The sequence below is a fragment of the Tricharina praecox genome (assembly GCF_024521635.1).
Source record: "Tricharina praecox strain CBS 144465 chromosome Unknown BZA05scaffold_16, whole genome shotgun sequence".
In the NCBI taxonomy this organism is placed as follows: Eukaryota; Fungi; Ascomycota; class Pezizomycetes; order Pezizales; family Pyronemataceae; genus Tricharina; species Tricharina praecox.
In genome coordinates, this window is record NW_026250418.1 from 430,416 (window position 1) to 446,348 (window position 15,933).

General features: G+C 54.6%; 8 protein-coding genes across 8 annotated transcripts; 5 read left to right on the forward strand and 3 right to left on the reverse strand.

The window, feature by feature from the left end:
* Positions 1-277: 277 nt before the first annotated feature.
* Positions 278-2,904, forward strand: BZA05DRAFT_76839 (uncharacterized protein). The gene is made up of 5 exons (XM_051488620.1): positions 278-1,890; positions 1,946-2,146; positions 2,198-2,248; positions 2,299-2,626; positions 2,689-2,904. The coding sequence occupies exons 1-5, from the start codon at positions 429-431 to the stop codon at positions 2,747-2,749; spliced, it is 2,103 nt and encodes a 700-aa protein (XP_051338433.1). The 5' UTR covers positions 278-428; the 3' UTR covers positions 2,750-2,904.
* Positions 2,635-3,945, reverse strand: BZA05DRAFT_76825 (P-loop containing nucleoside triphosphate hydrolase protein). The gene is made up of 3 exons (XM_051488619.1): positions 3,238-3,945; positions 3,089-3,174; positions 2,635-3,035 (listed from the first exon to the last, which is right to left on the reverse strand). The coding sequence occupies exons 1-3, from the start codon at positions 3,800-3,802 to the stop codon at positions 2,781-2,783; spliced, it is 906 nt and encodes a 301-aa protein (XP_051338434.1). The 5' UTR covers positions 3,803-3,945; the 3' UTR covers positions 2,635-2,780.
* A 59-nt stretch (positions 3,946-4,004) lies between these two features.
* Positions 4,005-5,227, forward strand: BZA05DRAFT_76899 (uncharacterized protein). Its single transcript, XM_051488621.1, has 3 exons — positions 4,005-4,080; positions 4,162-4,574; positions 4,634-5,227. The coding sequence occupies exons 2-3, from the start codon at positions 4,174-4,176 to the stop codon at positions 5,181-5,183; spliced, it is 951 nt and encodes a 316-aa protein (XP_051338435.1). The 5' UTR covers positions 4,005-4,080; positions 4,162-4,173; the 3' UTR covers positions 5,184-5,227.
* A 521-nt stretch (positions 5,228-5,748) lies between these two features.
* BZA05DRAFT_316412 (uncharacterized protein) lies at positions 5,749-6,601 on the reverse strand (the record flags this gene model as incomplete). Its single annotated transcript, XM_051480387.1, has 3 exons — positions 5,749-5,901; positions 5,957-6,088; positions 6,143-6,601. Coding segments are annotated over 3 exons (744 nt in total), but the record flags the coding sequence as incomplete, so codon positions are not given.
* A 711-nt stretch (positions 6,602-7,312) lies between these two features.
* BZA05DRAFT_401545 (uncharacterized protein) lies at positions 7,313-8,937 on the forward strand. The gene is made up of 5 exons (XM_051483998.1): positions 7,313-7,735; positions 7,828-7,904; positions 7,977-8,315; positions 8,372-8,432; positions 8,486-8,937. The coding sequence occupies exons 1-5, from the start codon at positions 7,538-7,540 to the stop codon at positions 8,537-8,539; spliced, it is 729 nt and encodes a 242-aa protein (XP_051338437.1). The 5' UTR covers positions 7,313-7,537; the 3' UTR covers positions 8,540-8,937.
* A 398-nt stretch (positions 8,938-9,335) lies between these two features.
* On the reverse strand, positions 9,336-9,922 carry BZA05DRAFT_338985 (cytochrome b5-like heme/steroid binding domain-containing protein; the record flags this gene model as incomplete). The annotated part of the gene is made up of 4 exons (XM_051480914.1): positions 9,336-9,402; positions 9,483-9,683; positions 9,738-9,799; positions 9,866-9,922. The coding sequence occupies 4 exons, from the start codon at positions 9,920-9,922 to the stop codon at positions 9,336-9,338; spliced, it is 387 nt and encodes a 128-aa protein (XP_051338438.1).
* A 2,058-nt stretch (positions 9,923-11,980) lies between these two features.
* BZA05DRAFT_77052 (putative GTPase activating protein for Arf-domain-containing protein) lies at positions 11,981-14,114 on the forward strand. The gene is made up of 5 exons (XM_051488623.1): positions 11,981-12,333; positions 12,397-12,519; positions 12,574-12,618; positions 12,673-12,778; positions 12,828-14,114. The coding sequence occupies exons 1-5, from the start codon at positions 12,173-12,175 to the stop codon at positions 13,851-13,853; spliced, it is 1,461 nt and encodes a 486-aa protein (XP_051338439.1). The 5' UTR covers positions 11,981-12,172; the 3' UTR covers positions 13,854-14,114.
* On the forward strand, positions 14,115-15,814 carry BZA05DRAFT_77049 (uncharacterized protein). The gene is made up of 3 exons (XM_051488622.1): positions 14,115-14,570; positions 14,622-14,992; positions 15,061-15,814. The coding sequence occupies exons 1-3, from the start codon at positions 14,376-14,378 to the stop codon at positions 15,701-15,703; spliced, it is 1,209 nt and encodes a 402-aa protein (XP_051338440.1). The 5' UTR covers positions 14,115-14,375; the 3' UTR covers positions 15,704-15,814.
* The last annotated feature ends 119 nt before the right edge of the window (positions 15,815-15,933 follow it).

The following is a 15,933-nucleotide window of genomic DNA, read 5'->3' on the forward strand; positions in this document are numbered from 1 at the left end:
GCGGATTGGCATGTTGGGGGTTGGAGGGAATGGGGAAGTTTGTGGTTTGATTGCAATTTGCGGCTGGGTTCTGGTCAAGTGGTTCTGGCTTTTAATTCTGATTGTATACGGATTTGTATAGGATAAGGAGTGAGTTCTGGTCAGTTATGCTGCGGGAATATACTTCTCGACGAGATATGACATGAAGGAGCTTCCTATCATATTCTATGAAGAGCTTAGCTTTGTGTCTCACTATTGTAAGGCAGCTTAAACGTGACCAATAGAAATACATAGTGCATACGCTCCGATCGACGTCACCCTGCGTCACTGGGACAGAGCATCACTCATCGTGAATCGACACTACAAACTGAATCTACCATATCTCGAGCTCGCCATGAAGAATTAAACATCTCCGTCAACTCTTTCAGTCCTTCACATTACCGCCTAACATGACTTCCTCCGGCCCCTCAGGTTCAGTGCCTGACCAACGCCGCCACTACCCGATAGTCGAAGCCTCCAAAATCGCCGCAAGGCCCACGCCAGATGCCGACCCACGCACCTTCGAGCTCTCACAGCTCCAGCGCCGCTTCAACCTCTCCTCCACTTCAGGGACAACCTTTACCCTCTCGCTTAAGCCCTCGGATCCCGATTTCGTCTACTCAATCAACGTCCTAAAACTTCGCTTGATCGTCCCCGCCTCCTACCGCGAACCGTCACTCCCGAATCCCCCTCTTCCGAGTATCGAAGTTCTAAACCCCGAGATTCCGCTAGGCTACCGCGTAAATGTCGAGCGGGGATTTACCGAGCTGGCGGAGAGGAGACGCACGGCGACACTGCTGCAGCTCATGAATGCGCTCGATCGAGGCCTCGAAGCCATGCTCTCCGAAGAGAAGGCGGTGACGTTGAAGATTGTTCCGAATTTTTCGCCGGCAGTTACACCCCCGCCATCATCTCCTCAGACACCGCGGCCTCCACTGGTGGAAAAGAAAGCTGAGGTGGATGTGAGAAAACAAATACCCTCGCCGGTCAGTGCCGAGCGCCGCGCAGCAGCAAAAGCGAGGCGTGACACGGAAACGCGACAGCTCGAAGCGCGACTAAAGCTCTCCGATGTATTCTCCAAGTCTGCGGATGGGATCGAGTACATCGTTCCACTTGAGTCGCGGCGGAAGGACTTACTCCCCGTACCGCTGCTTCCGATACGGAGCGTACGGCTTGTTGTGCCTATGGGATACGATCTTCAACCAGCGAGGATCGAACTCGTTGGCGTGCCCGACGGGATTAAAGAGAGAATCCAGAACTGCTTTACCGAGTTTGTCGAGGAGAATATGAATGTGAGCTTGACCGCGGCGGTGAATATTTTGGCTGTCAGGCTGCACATTTGGGCCGCAGAGAAGAAAGAGAAAGTTCCGGCGAGAAAGAAACTAGAGAAAGAGGCAGAGGAAGTGGCCACAAGAGAAGCAGAGGCCAAAGCAGAGGCCGAAGCAGAGGCCACAACAGAGGAAGAGGGGCTACCGACCGCACCTAAAGACCCCCTGACTAAAACCCATATCAAAGTGATCCCTCGCCCACCAGAGTGGTCATTCCCCGACGGCGGGGACGATGACGAGGACTCCGACGACTACTCGGACTTGAAAGACTCATCCGGCGATGAGCATGCGGCTGAGGACCACACCGCCGCAACTGCGGATGATGTTCCACATGCTGCTCAAGAACGTGGCACTTCATTGTCATGTCCTGGGATCCAGATGTCCGGTGTGGAGCTGCTTGAGGTGCTGAAGTTGAATGTCAACATCAAATGTACTAAGTGCAAGCAGGAACGGGAGACGTTGAATCTGCTAGGAACACCCCCGGGAATGGTGGGGAAGCCCCAAGCGTTCAGGTGTGAGAAATGTTCGGAGATCATGGGAATTGGTAAGCTTCCCCCCTCTCCAGCCACAGCAGTTGGAAGCTCACAATACCTCTGCAGGTTTCCGGAAGGATTTCATCCACCAGAATTCGCACCGCCTTGGTTTCTTCGACCTGGACGGCTGCACCGTCGCCGAGATTCTCCCCAGCTCCTTCACCCCACAATGTATCTGTTCGACGCCGTTGCCAGCGCCCGGAATGAAGGACATCGTGCGTGGGCAGAGCGTTTCGGCCAACTGTCGAGAATGCTACCGGAAAATGAGTTCGTTCACCTTGTCCGGCATGCATACTATATAGCTGCTAACGAATGTAGGCCTCTATATTCCCGAATTCAAGCTCCTGAGGATTACGCAGAACGATAAACGTATGTCTCCCGTCCTCCAGTCCAACTGCGTCTAACATGACTCCTCCCAGTCGGCCTCCAACAAATCCCCCTCAAGGCCAAAACCGACAAAGCGCGATATATAGCCGGCACCGAGCTTCCTCACAAAGGCCGGTGCAAGCACTACCGCAAGAGCACACGCTGGTTCCGGTTCTCGTGCTGCAGCAAGGTCTTTCCATGCGACAAATGCCACGACGAAGCAGAAAAGCACAAATCCGAACATGCCAACCGAATGATCTGCGGTCTCTGCTCGAGGGAACAGAATTACCGTCCAGATGAATGTAGATTCTGCGGGAATGCCTTCCTTTCGAAGAAGTTGTCACATTACTGGGAGGGAGGGAAGGGGACGAGGGATAAACGGTATGTCTTTCCCGGAGGAATCATAGTGTCTATCGCGCAGTGGCTGATTGACATATCAACAGGTTGATGAGTCGCAATGACCCACGGAAATACAAACGTCTGGGCAAAAAGCCTGAGGAGTAGATAGTCATCCGTAGCAATCGATCCTGATTCCCTATCCCCACAGTTTTCCTATAACCTTCCATGCAATACTATTGTATGCATCCGTCAGTGGTCCATCTCTGGCCACAACCGTAGGCTTTCCCCGATCTGCATCTTCACAGATGCTCGCATCCAACGGGATATCACCCAGTAGTTCTAGCTCGTGCTTTTGGCATTCCCGTGCAACTCCCTCGCTACCGAATATGTGTGTGGTGTGGCTGCAATTAGGACAGGTGAATACGCTCATGTTTTGGACCATTCCTAGGATCTGTGCGCGTGAGTGCTGGTGAAATGGGGAAGAAGAAGTGGGGGATGGTATACTGGAACATCGACTTTCTTGAACATATTCACGCCCTTTACGGCATCGATCAACGCAATGTCCTGCGGGGTGGACACGATCACCGCGCCTTCGCCCAACCATCAGCCCAGCCATCCCCTCCCCTTGGTCCCCCAGCAGAAAGAAGACTCACCATCGACAACAACCTGCTGCACAACGCTCAGTTGAACATCACCGGTGCCCGGCGGCAGATCGAGGACGAGCACATCCAGCTCGCCCCACTCGACCTCATGAAGCAGCTGCTGCAGCGCCTTCATGACCATCAAGCCGCGCCAGACGACCGCCTTCTCCTCGCCGACCAGATATCCGATGCTCATGCTCTTGACGCCATAGTTCTCCATGGGGACAAGTCTTCCCTTGTTGGTCAACCGGGGCTCGCCCGCTTCCGACAGGTTCAGCAGTCGCGGGACCGACGGCCCGAAGATGTCCGTGTCGAGCAGCCCGGTCCGGCGCCCCTGCCGCGCGAGCGACAGACTGAGGTTGACGGCGAGCGTGGATTTTCCTACGCCGCCCTTGGCGCTGGACACGGCGATGATCTTGGAGATCCCCGGGAGGCGCCGGGGCTTGGGCGGTGCGTGTTGCGCCCGCGGGAAGAATTTGGGGCCCGACGAGGAGTGCGGGAGGCCGAGCGGGTTTTCGTGGTGGGAGACGGCGGAGGTGGTGAAGCGCCGGAGCGCGGAGAGGTGGGGAGGCCGCATTTTAGTGGGGCAGGTGGTGGGACGGACAGTGGTGGGGTTGTGGCCGGCTGAGGTGACGTATAGACAATCGGGATGAGCCTATGCAGGTTATTCCGCAAGCTGATCGATGCTGCAGAACCGGCGACAACTTGCATGGGAGGGATCATCGGAACCCCACAAAAGTAGTCTATATACTCTACATACACCCCCGCATTTAGCGTTCATCCCATCTGACATCCGCAACCATATCTCCATCCCCCCACCATCTTCCACCACGACCACCCAGCGATAATCACAATGTCTGAAGAACTCTCCACCCAACCCGTAACTACCCCACTTTTACCTGCCCGTAGCTCTGCGTATCTAACCCCCACCTTCAGCCGCCGCCGCCCATGCCCGAGTACGAAGACCTCGACGACTTTGCGCAAACGCGCGGCGCCGACGATCTCTTCGAGTCCGAGATCCAGCCTATCGCGCACCCATCACCGCCACCCCCGTCCGCGCCCTCGGCACCCCGTAACCCACGGCACCCACACACGCCCGCGGCCACCAGCGCCGAGCGCACGCTCTCCGGCGGCATCAAAAAGCCAAAACTTACGGAGGATGAGCTCGCCGCGCGAATGGAGCGCGTGCGACTTAATAATGCACGGCTGACGGAGCGCGCACAAAAGGCGGCGGACGATCAGACGTCGTATCAGGTGCTGGAGGAGCAGAGGAAGACGCAGGATTCGGCGAGGCGCGCGAGGGAGGGCAGGATGAGGGTCGAGGAGATGAAGAATCGGAAGGAGATTGAGTATGCATCACCGCTCTATGGGAGGTGGAAAGTGTGCAGGCTAATATGTGGGGCAACAGTGATGAACGAGAGCGGAACCGTGCGCGGAAGATGAAGGCTGTTCAAACGAGGGAGTGGGATAGCGAGAAGAAGGAGGAGGACTATAACCCGCGTGGACCAGGCTCGCAGTTCCGTCGTGGTGTGAACGGAGGAATCACCCCCGCCCCAGAATCATCTGCGCATGGCAACAACTGGGATTCAAGAAGGAACGACGAGAGCCGCCCTCGTGGCAGCTATGAATCCCGCGGTAGCTATGATTCCCGCGGTGGCCGCGGTGGCCGCGGTGGTAGAGGAGGCAGAGAGGGACGAGGGGGGAGAGGTGATCTTTTTTCTTCCGCCTACGCACCCACCGACGCCGACACCAAACAATCCGCCGCGCCAGCTGCTGCGACAGCGAAACCAACGCCACCAGTCGAAGATAAAAGCCAGTGGCCAGACCTCCCCGGGACTACCGACAAGGAGAAGAAGATTATTGCTGCGTTGCCGATGGCTTCGCCTGCACTGGGGTCCTGGGCGGATCAGGTTGAGGCCGGTAGTCCGGCCACTCCTACTGCTGCGCCGGGATCGTGATTGTGACGTGAATGGGTAATGTTTGTTATGGATTGTATGTACGGTGGTAGGGGAGTTCAGGGTCGGTTGTTTTTCTTGTTGCTGCTCTTATTGCTGCTCTTGCATTGATGATGACATCTTTGTACTGGATTTGAATGGTATGGTCAGTTGTTTTCCTTTGAGAGCGAGTAACGGATTTCCCATTTGGAGTAATACAGGTGCCCTTTCTCTCTGAATGTTCCTCGTGAGCTCTGTCATCCTTCTTATTAGGGCGGCTGGGTATGTACCAACCGACGTCAGGAAACCGCGGGTCGTTACAGCTATAATACAGTAGAAGATGGCGTTAAAAATGAAGGTGCTGGTGGGTACAGTCTGACCTGACGCCGTTCCTTCACCAGCCGCCTCCACCACCACCACGGTATCCACCGCCTCCACCTCTCCTCTCGTAGCCACCACCACCACCTCCCCTTTCATAACCACCTCCGCCACCTCTTCCACCCCAATCACCACCACCTCGACCACGGTATCCACCTCCTCCCCTGCCTCTGTAACCACCTCCGCCTCTGCCCTCTCCGCGGTAACCCCCACGATCGTAACCGCCATCACCATGATGCGACTGCCGGCCACCATCGTAGTCTCGCGGTGGACCGCCAGGACCGCCCCTAGAACCGGTGTGCAATCCGTGCTCCTCTTGCAGCTTCTTGAGCGTCGACCGCATGTGTGCGTATCCCAGATGCATCTGTATCCCATCAGTACCCAGCCCTCCAAAACCTAGCACAGCGGTGCAACCATACCTTTCCATAAAAGTGATCTGCCAGTCGTCGGTCGTTATCCAGTCGCGAAAGATATGCGCCGCAAACATCACACACCTGCAGCTTTTGGTGCCCACTGGGTCCGGCACTATCCGACAACGCCTTTAGCTCCCTCTACTTGCTGTTAGCGTCCACACCGGCACACCACCGTATAGATGTGTAACATACCTCCTTCGTATCCTTCTCCGCCTTCGCCGCGCGCACTTTGTGATACTCCTCAAGCGCCCTTGCGACCTGTCCCTGCTCGCCCAACACCTCCACCTCGAGCAACCCCGTAGAAATACTCCTATCGAAATCGCCAATCATCTTCAGAAGGGCGTTGGTCCGAGTGATTTCATCCGGCGTTTTGTCGAGTCTTCGCTGGGCCGCGTCGATGCGACGATTGCAGTCATCGATGTACTTGGACAGATCGCGCGCATAGTCGACTTCGTAGCCGGGGTCGCGTCCCCGCCCTTTGTCTGCTGCGTACTCTTGCTTGTGCGATTCGAGGTGTACCTTTTTGCACGTGCCCAGGTCCTGTTTGGTGTTTGTGAAGAGGTCGTGGGGGCAGGTGCCGACGAGGAAGGAACGGCACACGTTGGGGTCGGTGTAGTGGCCGCCTGATGTAGAGGCGTTGGGCGTGCCCATCAACTACGCGGGTTAGACTGGTCGGAAAACGAGGGAACACGGAGATGGTTTACCTGCTCGAGCAGTCGGCGCTGTTCTAGGAAGCGTCAGTACGACTCAGTGGAAGGAGGAAGAGATTGACATACCAGCGGCCATTGCGATGATTGTTAGGGGCTACGCTTGTAATGATATGTTGGTACTGAAGGTTCTGAGTGGTGATTGTCGTTACGGTGGAGAGTGAGGTGGAATTGGGGCGTGTAGAGGTCAAATTGACGGCGATCAGCTGGGAAAACGCGACGGATAGATTCAGGCACGAGGCGGATCCGGGTAACAGCCGAGTGATACCCAGTGCCGGAATCGAGGCTGCCTCGAGCTCCCCGCATACTCTCGCGAATCACATACCTAGTACTTTGAAGTGTTTTTCTCGTCTATTGGTAATGTGCAATCGTATGGGGTCGAATCCGCAGCCTATACACGGCCCATTCTTCGAGTCCTATCTCATGAGCTGCATCCTTGCGAGTATCATACGGTTAGATTTATGTTTCACGATTGATACTTGTACTATAGTCTCAGAAGAGAATTACATATGAGAAATCGAAACACTTTAAAAGAAAACTGTCACGGCCCATTCCTTCTATATATTTGGTTCTTTGTTTGTCGCCATCGTCTGCTTGCCCGAGAGTGAATGCGGCTTACGTGTTGGCTGCCTCACTGCTCCATTGACGGTCATTAGCGACATCAGAATCGCGCCAAGCTTTTCTACCTTAACGCAACCCGCGTCCTTTCCTTTGTCACGTTTCTCTATTTCTGTCTCAGCCCAACCAACATCACCATAATCCACAAATCCTCGACGCCTTCTTTACCTCCCCCATCTCTCGACCCCCCACCCGCCCTCACTCGCCACCATCTTTTCTCAGCCCCGCTCTCCCCTCACAACTCAAGACAACTACCAACACCATGCCTCCCCAGATTCACTCGTCGGACGAGGAGAGTGACGACGATGTGATCCTCCCAAAAAAGACCGACGTAGCTTCCGACGAGTCCGACGACGAAGTCGCTGCTAAGGACGGAAGCGAAGATGAGGGATCCGACGTGGATGAAGCTGACAACCTGTACACGGTCCACTCGATTCTGGATCACAAGTTTGTGGGCTCCGTAAGTAATTATGGTTACGATGTTGCTTGTCGCGTTAACGGTCGCGCACGCGACGCGTTGCAACCAAGCTAACGAAACATTGATATCTACAGAAGCTTTTCTTCCACGTAAAGTGGGTAGATTATCCTCTCAAGAAAGACTGGACCTGGGAACCAGAAGAGCACCTCACGTAAGTTTATCCTTCAACCAAACGTTGCAGCTAGTTTTCGTGTGATGCGATGGCTAATGGTTTCACGTGCAGGGGTGGCTCGGATGTGATCCTACAGGACTATTACAAATCGATCGGTGGACGACCCAAGCAGCAAATGTCGGCGGTGCGTAAGCGTGGCCGTCAGTCCGTCGGAGCGAGCGCTGCTGGTACTCCTGCCAAATCGGCGAAGAAGCCCAGGACTTCGGTGACAGCCAGCCTTGCTAGCCCGGTTGGTTCCTTCCGCGCGGAGAGCCCCGATGAAGAGAAGGACACCCGCAAGCAGACCAAGGGCGATAAGTGGAAGCCTCCTGCGGGCAACTGGGAAGATGTCATCTCTCATATCGATACGATCGAGAAGACTGATGCCGGTCTGGTCTGCTACGTGCAGTGGTAAGTCGCGGAAGAACGAAGATGAATAATAATTGCGGCTAACGGTGCGGTACCAGGAGCAATGGAAGGAAGTCACAACACGATGTCTCGGTCGTCTACAAGAAGTGTCCTCAGAGGGTATGCCTACCCACCCACCACATCAATTCACTACTAACCTCAATCATCCACAGATGTTGACCTTCTACGAGCAGCACCTTGTCTTCAAAGAGACAGGAATGTTGTAACGAATGATCCACGACGTCCGAGGAAATGAGATGGTGGGATAGTGTTACGCAACTGTTCACGCTTCACTTTTTCACGACTGTATGCTCTTTTACACCTTTGTCTTTTCATGTCCATCCGTCTTTCTTGTACCACCAATTTCTTCATGTCGCGGTTCTCTTGTGGGTTTAGGTCTATTTTTCCTTCCTTTTTCTCAATGGGGGTGTTTACATACGGGAAAGGGGGTGCAGTTGGGGGCTCATGACAAGGAGAACGGGAGTCAATTTGTGTTTTAGTTTCTTCTTCCTGTTACTCGCCTGTATCTACTTTGTTTCTCGCCATCTTTTGCGTGCAATACCTCCCTTCGTGCAATGCTTTTTATCGTTAGATACCGGTTAAATTGAGTTCGATTCTTCAGGATATGAGTGGCATCTGTAACCAATCGCTGCTGTATGGAGGTTAGGTGGATCACCTGTCCACCTACCTACTCCAAATCCAGGGTATGGTAGTCATTGACGCGGAGCGATGGTTTGAAATCCCCACGGTCGCGCCACTCGATCGGGACCACGGCACTGTACAGTATGGTAAGGACAGATGGTATCAATCTCAGCCCGTCCCTTCTGCTCTCGTCCCTGAGCATCGACGCAGTAAAGATTTGAGCCCACGCCACAACGATCATTATGTTCTATGATTTACAACCAGCCCTTGATGACAAAAGCAAACACGCGGATATCCCCCAAGCAAGCAAGCTACGAAACCCGACAAGTAAAAAGCACACTGGAACCATTTGCACGCCGCGTTTTCATTTCGTTCGTTCATTTACGCCATGTACTTGAACGCGCCGAATCCTATAATGATCGACAGGACGATGAAAGCGTAGATCGCACTGTTTTTCACACATGGGGGACACGTCAGCACGTGCACTGCACAGGAAGGAGATGTGGAAGTGGAAGGGGGGTCACTGACGTTCCGGCATCGGCGGAGGAAGTGTTGGCCGCCTGCGAACCGGAAGCGGACAGCTTGGGCTTCGGGTCGCCGGGGGTGCGCTTGAGAGTTCCCACCAACAGTCCAGCGAGGATTTCGCGAGCCTCGTCACTGTGACCAACGTCCTCGAAACTGTCGGTAGCGTCGAGTCCTCCGACGTCCATCAGGACTTCTTCTCCTCCACTGCGAAGGTGTCAGTAAGGCATGGTCAGGTGGGTCACGAGGAAGGAGACGTACGGGTGCTCGTCAACAAAGCCGGAACACTGGTAGACCTTGTCGTGGATAACCATAAGGAGATCCTGTTGCGGTTGTTAGCATTGCCGGGGATGGGAAGGGGATCGGGAGAAGCGGGATCGGGAACAAACCTTCTTAATGTTGTGAGACTTGATGTCATCGTACGAGTACTCCTTGAGTTCCGACATGTTGTTTTGGATCGTGGGTTTTTTGGTTTTATGGTGGGTTATCGCGAAGTGAGGTACGAAGTGAGTGTTGGGTGGTGAGCGAAGGTGTTGTGTCGCGGGTTGGTTAGGTGGTGGAGAGAAAAGAAAGTTGACAGATAGAAGGAAGGGATGGATCAGAGAACGAACTTATGGAACTACCTTAACTTCTCTAGCCCCGAGGGAAGGTACGGTGCCACCCCTGCAGCCGCGAAAGCTGCGTCGGGTAATGGATGTTTTTTTTCCAAGCTGGGTGATTGGAGGGTGGGGTAGTGCCGAGTGTGGTCGATAATCTGTCCCCTACGAGCAGCACTCCACCGGTATTCCCCGGAGACTTTTGACCATGTAGTTAACTCGGGTTGCGCTCCTTCCGGCTTGGTCTCGAGATCGTTGACATAAACTCTGGGCTCTCTGGGCTGTAACAGATTGACTCTCATCGGGCTCCTCGCTCTACAATCGCAACGGCCGAGACTTCGGAAATCACTGAAAGCTGAAGACACGTGGCAAACACCAACCTCGATGTCAGCGATCCCGTCAGCGAGTGACCTCTAAAGCACCATACCCTGTTTACGGTGCGGATGCAAGCCTGGATTATCTGCAATAGCGGGGAATGTTCCGTCTCGCGGCTGGGGATCTGGAAGGAGAATTTGCAGCCGTGATCCTCCCCGCGTTTTCCGGGCGTGGTGGTGGGGGTTAGTTAGCCGGATATTCACATGCGGAAGGGAGAAGCTGGCTGGCCTGTAAGTACCCGGCAGCTTGTAACCGGGTACCCTAAGAGTAGGAGTGAGATTCGCTTGGACGAGCCATAGAGGTATTGCGAGTATGTACCCTGGCAGGAGTATTTCGCGAAAGTGAGTTGGTGGACGAGTCGACTGGAGACGAGTGATAGTGCGTGACAAGACACGAGGCTTACGGCCGAATATCGAGGCTGAGCTTGGCCGAGGAGTACCGGTGCATTGTGATCCAGACAGTACTCCGTTTCTATTTTAAGCGATTACCATTGGCTGTTGAACGGAAAATATACTGTAATGTCACTTTTTGCAGTAATCCGGTATTCGGGATTCGGGATTCGGTATGTGGAACACCCACTACCCAACTCTAACTCCGATTCCTCGGCTAGCAACCTCCATCCAAAGGTTCCTAAGATTGTAGGTGAAGAATATTGGTTGGATCTTTGAAGTAAGTAATATAGATGGTAAATATAGAGGGTGGTTAAACAGAAATCCCGGCGGAACTGTAAAGCACCGGTACATACGACAGCCCAACACTACAAGACTATACAAGCGGTCCAATACTGCGGGTCAGTGCTCTATTTCTACTTGGTCGAATATACTGCCTGTTCCAATCATACAGCTCCTGAGCAACCAATAATCTAAACTTCTCGTTCCTTCGTACCTCTCACCTACAATTTTCAACTCCGAGCTTGGAACCGAAGGTGATAGAACACTGTCACCACCCATATCTCCTCTCCGTTAGATCTGAACGCGTAGAATAAGCTTAAACAAAATAGTCGAACCAGCATACAATCGGAGCCTGAAAATCCTCCGGGCATCCCTGCCGGTGGCGGCGCGGGAATGTAGCGTTGCCGAAAGTCTGGACCGATATGGTTGATTGAAGATGGCTCGGTGGTAGGTGCGGTGGACTAAAGCTCGGCTTCAATGTTGAAAATAGCGAGCGGTGTCGGCCATGGGGGCTTGGGAAGTTGGGAGGAAATAGAGGGAAACGAGGACGAGTGATGGACTGTGGACAATGCTTGAAGATAGGTTATTTGTAGGTGATGTCCGTGCAACTGGTATATGAGGCTGATTAACTGTGCAGCATGGGTAAATTGAGACAGCTGATTGCATACTGCTGACCATAGTCCTCGAGAAGAAGTACTCTACATAGAGCGAGCTGCATAATACTGGTCATAGTGAATCAGCAGAGTCTCATGCAACTGTTTCGGAAACCACCCCGCCGCGTCTTCGGAGTCTTCCGAAGCTTGATCAGATTTAGACAAGGCGTTTGGGCTCTTTGATACCTTATGTTTCCCCAGTACAGCCACATGACAACTGCGCCGCTTGCACCGCCACTCACTACCCCTGTCCTCCCAAGCTTCTGTGTTCCAGGAAACTGCCACGATAGATCCGTCCACCACCAACCAACACGCGGGCATCACCACAGCCAACAACCTCCTTTCAGCGAGTCGACCCCGCACAAACAAACACACCCCTTTCAACTCACTACCCTTTCTCCATGTCGCGACGATTGAATCCAGCCGCAGACAAGACGGCCGCAAACCAGGCCGTCATCAAGAACCTCCTAAAGTTGCCGGCGAACCGGGTCTGCGCTGACTGTAAACGCAATAAGCTGCCACGATGGGCGAGCTGGAACTTGGGGATCTTTATCTGCATCAGGTGAGTGGTGGTGGTGGGAGATCGGGAGGTTTAGGTGAAGCTTTCGGACTGACGGATCGATAGATGTTCGGGAATACATCGTGGGATGGGAACGCACATCAGCAAGGTTAAGTCAGTGGACTTGGATACTTGGACGGACGAGCAGGTGCAGAGTGTGGTCAAGTGGGGAAACACTCGCGCGAACAAGTGAGTTGATGGGTGCTGCGTTTATGAATTGAGTCGGGACTGACGTGTGGATAGGTACTGGGAAGCCAACCTCGCACCGGGACATGTTCCCTCAGAAGCGTATGTAGTCGCTAGCTGCGATGTATGGATGCGATGGCGCTGACGGAGGAACAGGAAGATTGAAAATTTCATTCGGACCAAATACGAATCCAAGCGCTGGGTGATGGAAGGAGGCATGCCCGACCCATCGACGCTGGAGGACTCTGACGATGACAATGTGGTGAGACTAGATATCCGCCCTTTGAAGATATGGCTAATTGAATATGTAGCCTCTGAAGCAGGTGCAGGAGAAGCTCGAGAGGAAGTCATCGGCGGCGGCAGCTGTTGCGGCAGCCACTGCCCCGCTTGCCCGTCCTCAGCAGCAGCAGTCGCCGCTCGACACTCTCATCGACGACCAGCCCGCCGGAAGGTCCTCCCCGATGCCGAGATCGCCCCCGAAGCCGAAGCAGCCCGATACCAACTCGCTGCTGGGTCTTGATATCTTCGGCACCGCGCCGGCCCCTTCGCCGCGACCTTCGTCTGTGAACTCGGACCCGGGCAAGATGAGTTCCTCTCGCCCCGACCTCAACAGATCGATTCTCTCGCTGTACGCATCTTCTCCGAAGCCGCAGCAACCCAAGATGCAAAGTCCCACCATGGGCAACTTCGGATCACCCCTGCAGACATCCATGATGCCGCCGCCACAACAGCAGCAGCAGTCCGCATATGGCGACCTGAACAGCTCCTTCAGCGGTCTGAACTTCAGCGCGACGGATGCACCCCCCGCCGCACCCCCCAAGCCATCTCCTTTTGCCAACCTCACCGCTAGCATGAAGAAGACCGCAGCTGCACCACAGCTATCCAAGCCCGCATCCGGTGGCTTTTTCACCCCCGCACCGGCAAAGCCCTCTCCCGTTAGCGCATCCTCCGGTCTGGAAGGCCTCTTTGATTTCGGGGCCTCCGCAGCTCCCCAAGCACAGGCACCCGTCGCGCCCGTCGCCTTGAATAACGGCTTCAGCTCGCTGTCCTTCGATGCCGACGCATGGGTAACCCCCGCCGCCACCACGTCCGCAGCCGCCAACAGCAGCAACGCCTGGGGAACCCCCTCACTGTCCTCCAACTCCTCAGCGAACGCTTGGGGCTCGTCCGCGCCAGTTTCGAGACCCCCCGTTCAGCAGTCGTACGTGAGTACCACCGACGACGACTGGGGAAACTTTAGCTCTGGAACTACCACTACTGCTCCAGTCGCCCCAGTCAAGGTCACCCCTGGGGCTTCGGGACTCGACGATGATCTGTTTGGGAACGTGTGGAAGTAGATTGTGCAGAACGAGGTCCTTTGTTTCTTGAAAATAGTTTTTCCTTTTCTTCTCATTTTCTTCCCATTTTCTCATTCTTCTTGTGTATTAATTCGAGGTGCTGGCTGAGGTTTCTTTCTTCTTTCTTCTTTCTGCTTTCGTTCCTTTTTCCTTTTACTTGGCGATGCATGATGCGGATGCTATGAGGATGAAATACCTGCTACTGGATATAAGACTGTCATTCATTTGGGGGTATCGTCATCTTATTCTTATTTACTCCTTCTTCTATCTACATACTTTACTCTAATGCTGCTACACTCCAAGCGTCGTTCCTGTAAATACTTGCGTAAGTAGGTGTGTCTCGTGTCAACCCATCACCGAGCTCTTTCAAGTTATCTACAGCTCCCATCCAAAAAGCACGGTTAAAGTCTTGGCTTCCTTTCTATGTGCTGTGCCTGATCACCTCACCCCAGCTCTCCCCCCCAGCTCTCCCCCTCTCCCCCTCCCTTCACCCAGCACAACACAACAAACAAGCAACAGACAATGGACGTAGCCTACGACCACACGTTCACGGACGACGTCTCCGCCGACGACAAAGGCAAGGGCAAGTCGGTTGCGCCCGCGGCCTCGGCCGAAGAAGAGTCTCTCAACGAGGAGCTGCAGCAGGCGTACAAGGCGATCTCGAGTTCTCCGTGGGGCGCACGGCTGGGCGCGTTTGTTGGGACTGTCAAGAAACAGGTAACCTTTTTTTATACCAATCTCGAGCGGAGCGAGGGCTGATGGAGGCAGGGCGAGAGCTACTACGATGCCGCCCGCAAAGAGTACCCCACCGCCGTCAAGGGCTTCGGCGACCTGCGGACGAACCTGGTGGCGCGCACGCGCGCCCTGAGCTTGTCGACCCCGCAACACGAGGGCGCGGAGAAGGGTGAGAGCGCCGGAGCCGCGCCAGGGCTGCTGGACAAGATCAAGAAGGGCGTGGCGGAGATCGAGGCGGTCGAGGCAAGGGCCGACGAGTACCTTCTCAAGTTTGGGACTAGCATAGGTGGGTTCTTGCGGGATGCTATCACGATTGCCCCGCCGGTGGCGGCAGAAGGTGAAGGCGGCGAGAAGGGAGAGGTCGTCTTCGAGGCGGCGAAAGAGGGTGGGAAGAAGCAGATCTTGTGCGTACCTCCCCTCCTCTCCTGTTTGCATGCGTGTGGAGAGGAATGCTGACCGAACCGCGGAATAGCACCACCCGCCTCGACGCGCAACTCCACCTCCTCCACAGCAACCACGCCCTCTTCAAGACCGACCCGGCGGTAGATAGCTTCGCGCCGTTTGCGGCCTCGTTCTCGGCGGACAAGGAGACGTCGCGCATCGCGGCGGACCTGGAGAAGTACCCGGAGCTGCGCGCTACCATGGAGGCGCTGGTGCCCGACGAGGTCGAGTACACGCGCTTCTGGATCAGATACTATTTCCTCCGCAATGAGCTGGATTTCGAGGAGAAGAAGAGGAAGGAGCTGTTGAAGGGCGCGGCGATCGAGGAGGAAGAGGTCGGCTGGGATGAGGATGATTCCGAGGACGAGGAGGACGACGAGGATGAAGAGGAAGATGAGGACGATGAGCAGCAAGCTAAGCCTGTCGCCGAACCCAAAGCTGCCCCAGCTGCCCCAGTGTTGGCCCCGAAAGCTTCAACCGATACCCTCCAGCCTCAGCCCCAGCCAGAGCCCCAACCCGCAACGAAACCGAAGACTAGCAGCGACAGCGAGGCAAGCTACGACGTCGTCTCCGGTGCACCCAGCCAGGCTGCGGGTAGCCCACCGCAAAAGGGAAAGGTACTTTACATCCCCTACATCCCCACCTACCCTACGTACTGTTCTGATGGAAGATAGCGGAGAGACGAGAGTAGTGACGAGGAGGCGGATTGGGAATAAGCTTACTAGACGAGGCTTGAATGGGGCGTTTGTTTTTGGATGGGGGAGGTGAGATTGGAATTACTTGACGATTACCATGAATGGCAACCACGAGACGAATGGAAAGGTGACTGCGTAATATGAGTTGGTTGATGGTACATAACTTAGGTTTATCGTCATCACTATTTTTGTTCTTGCGTATTAGTGGC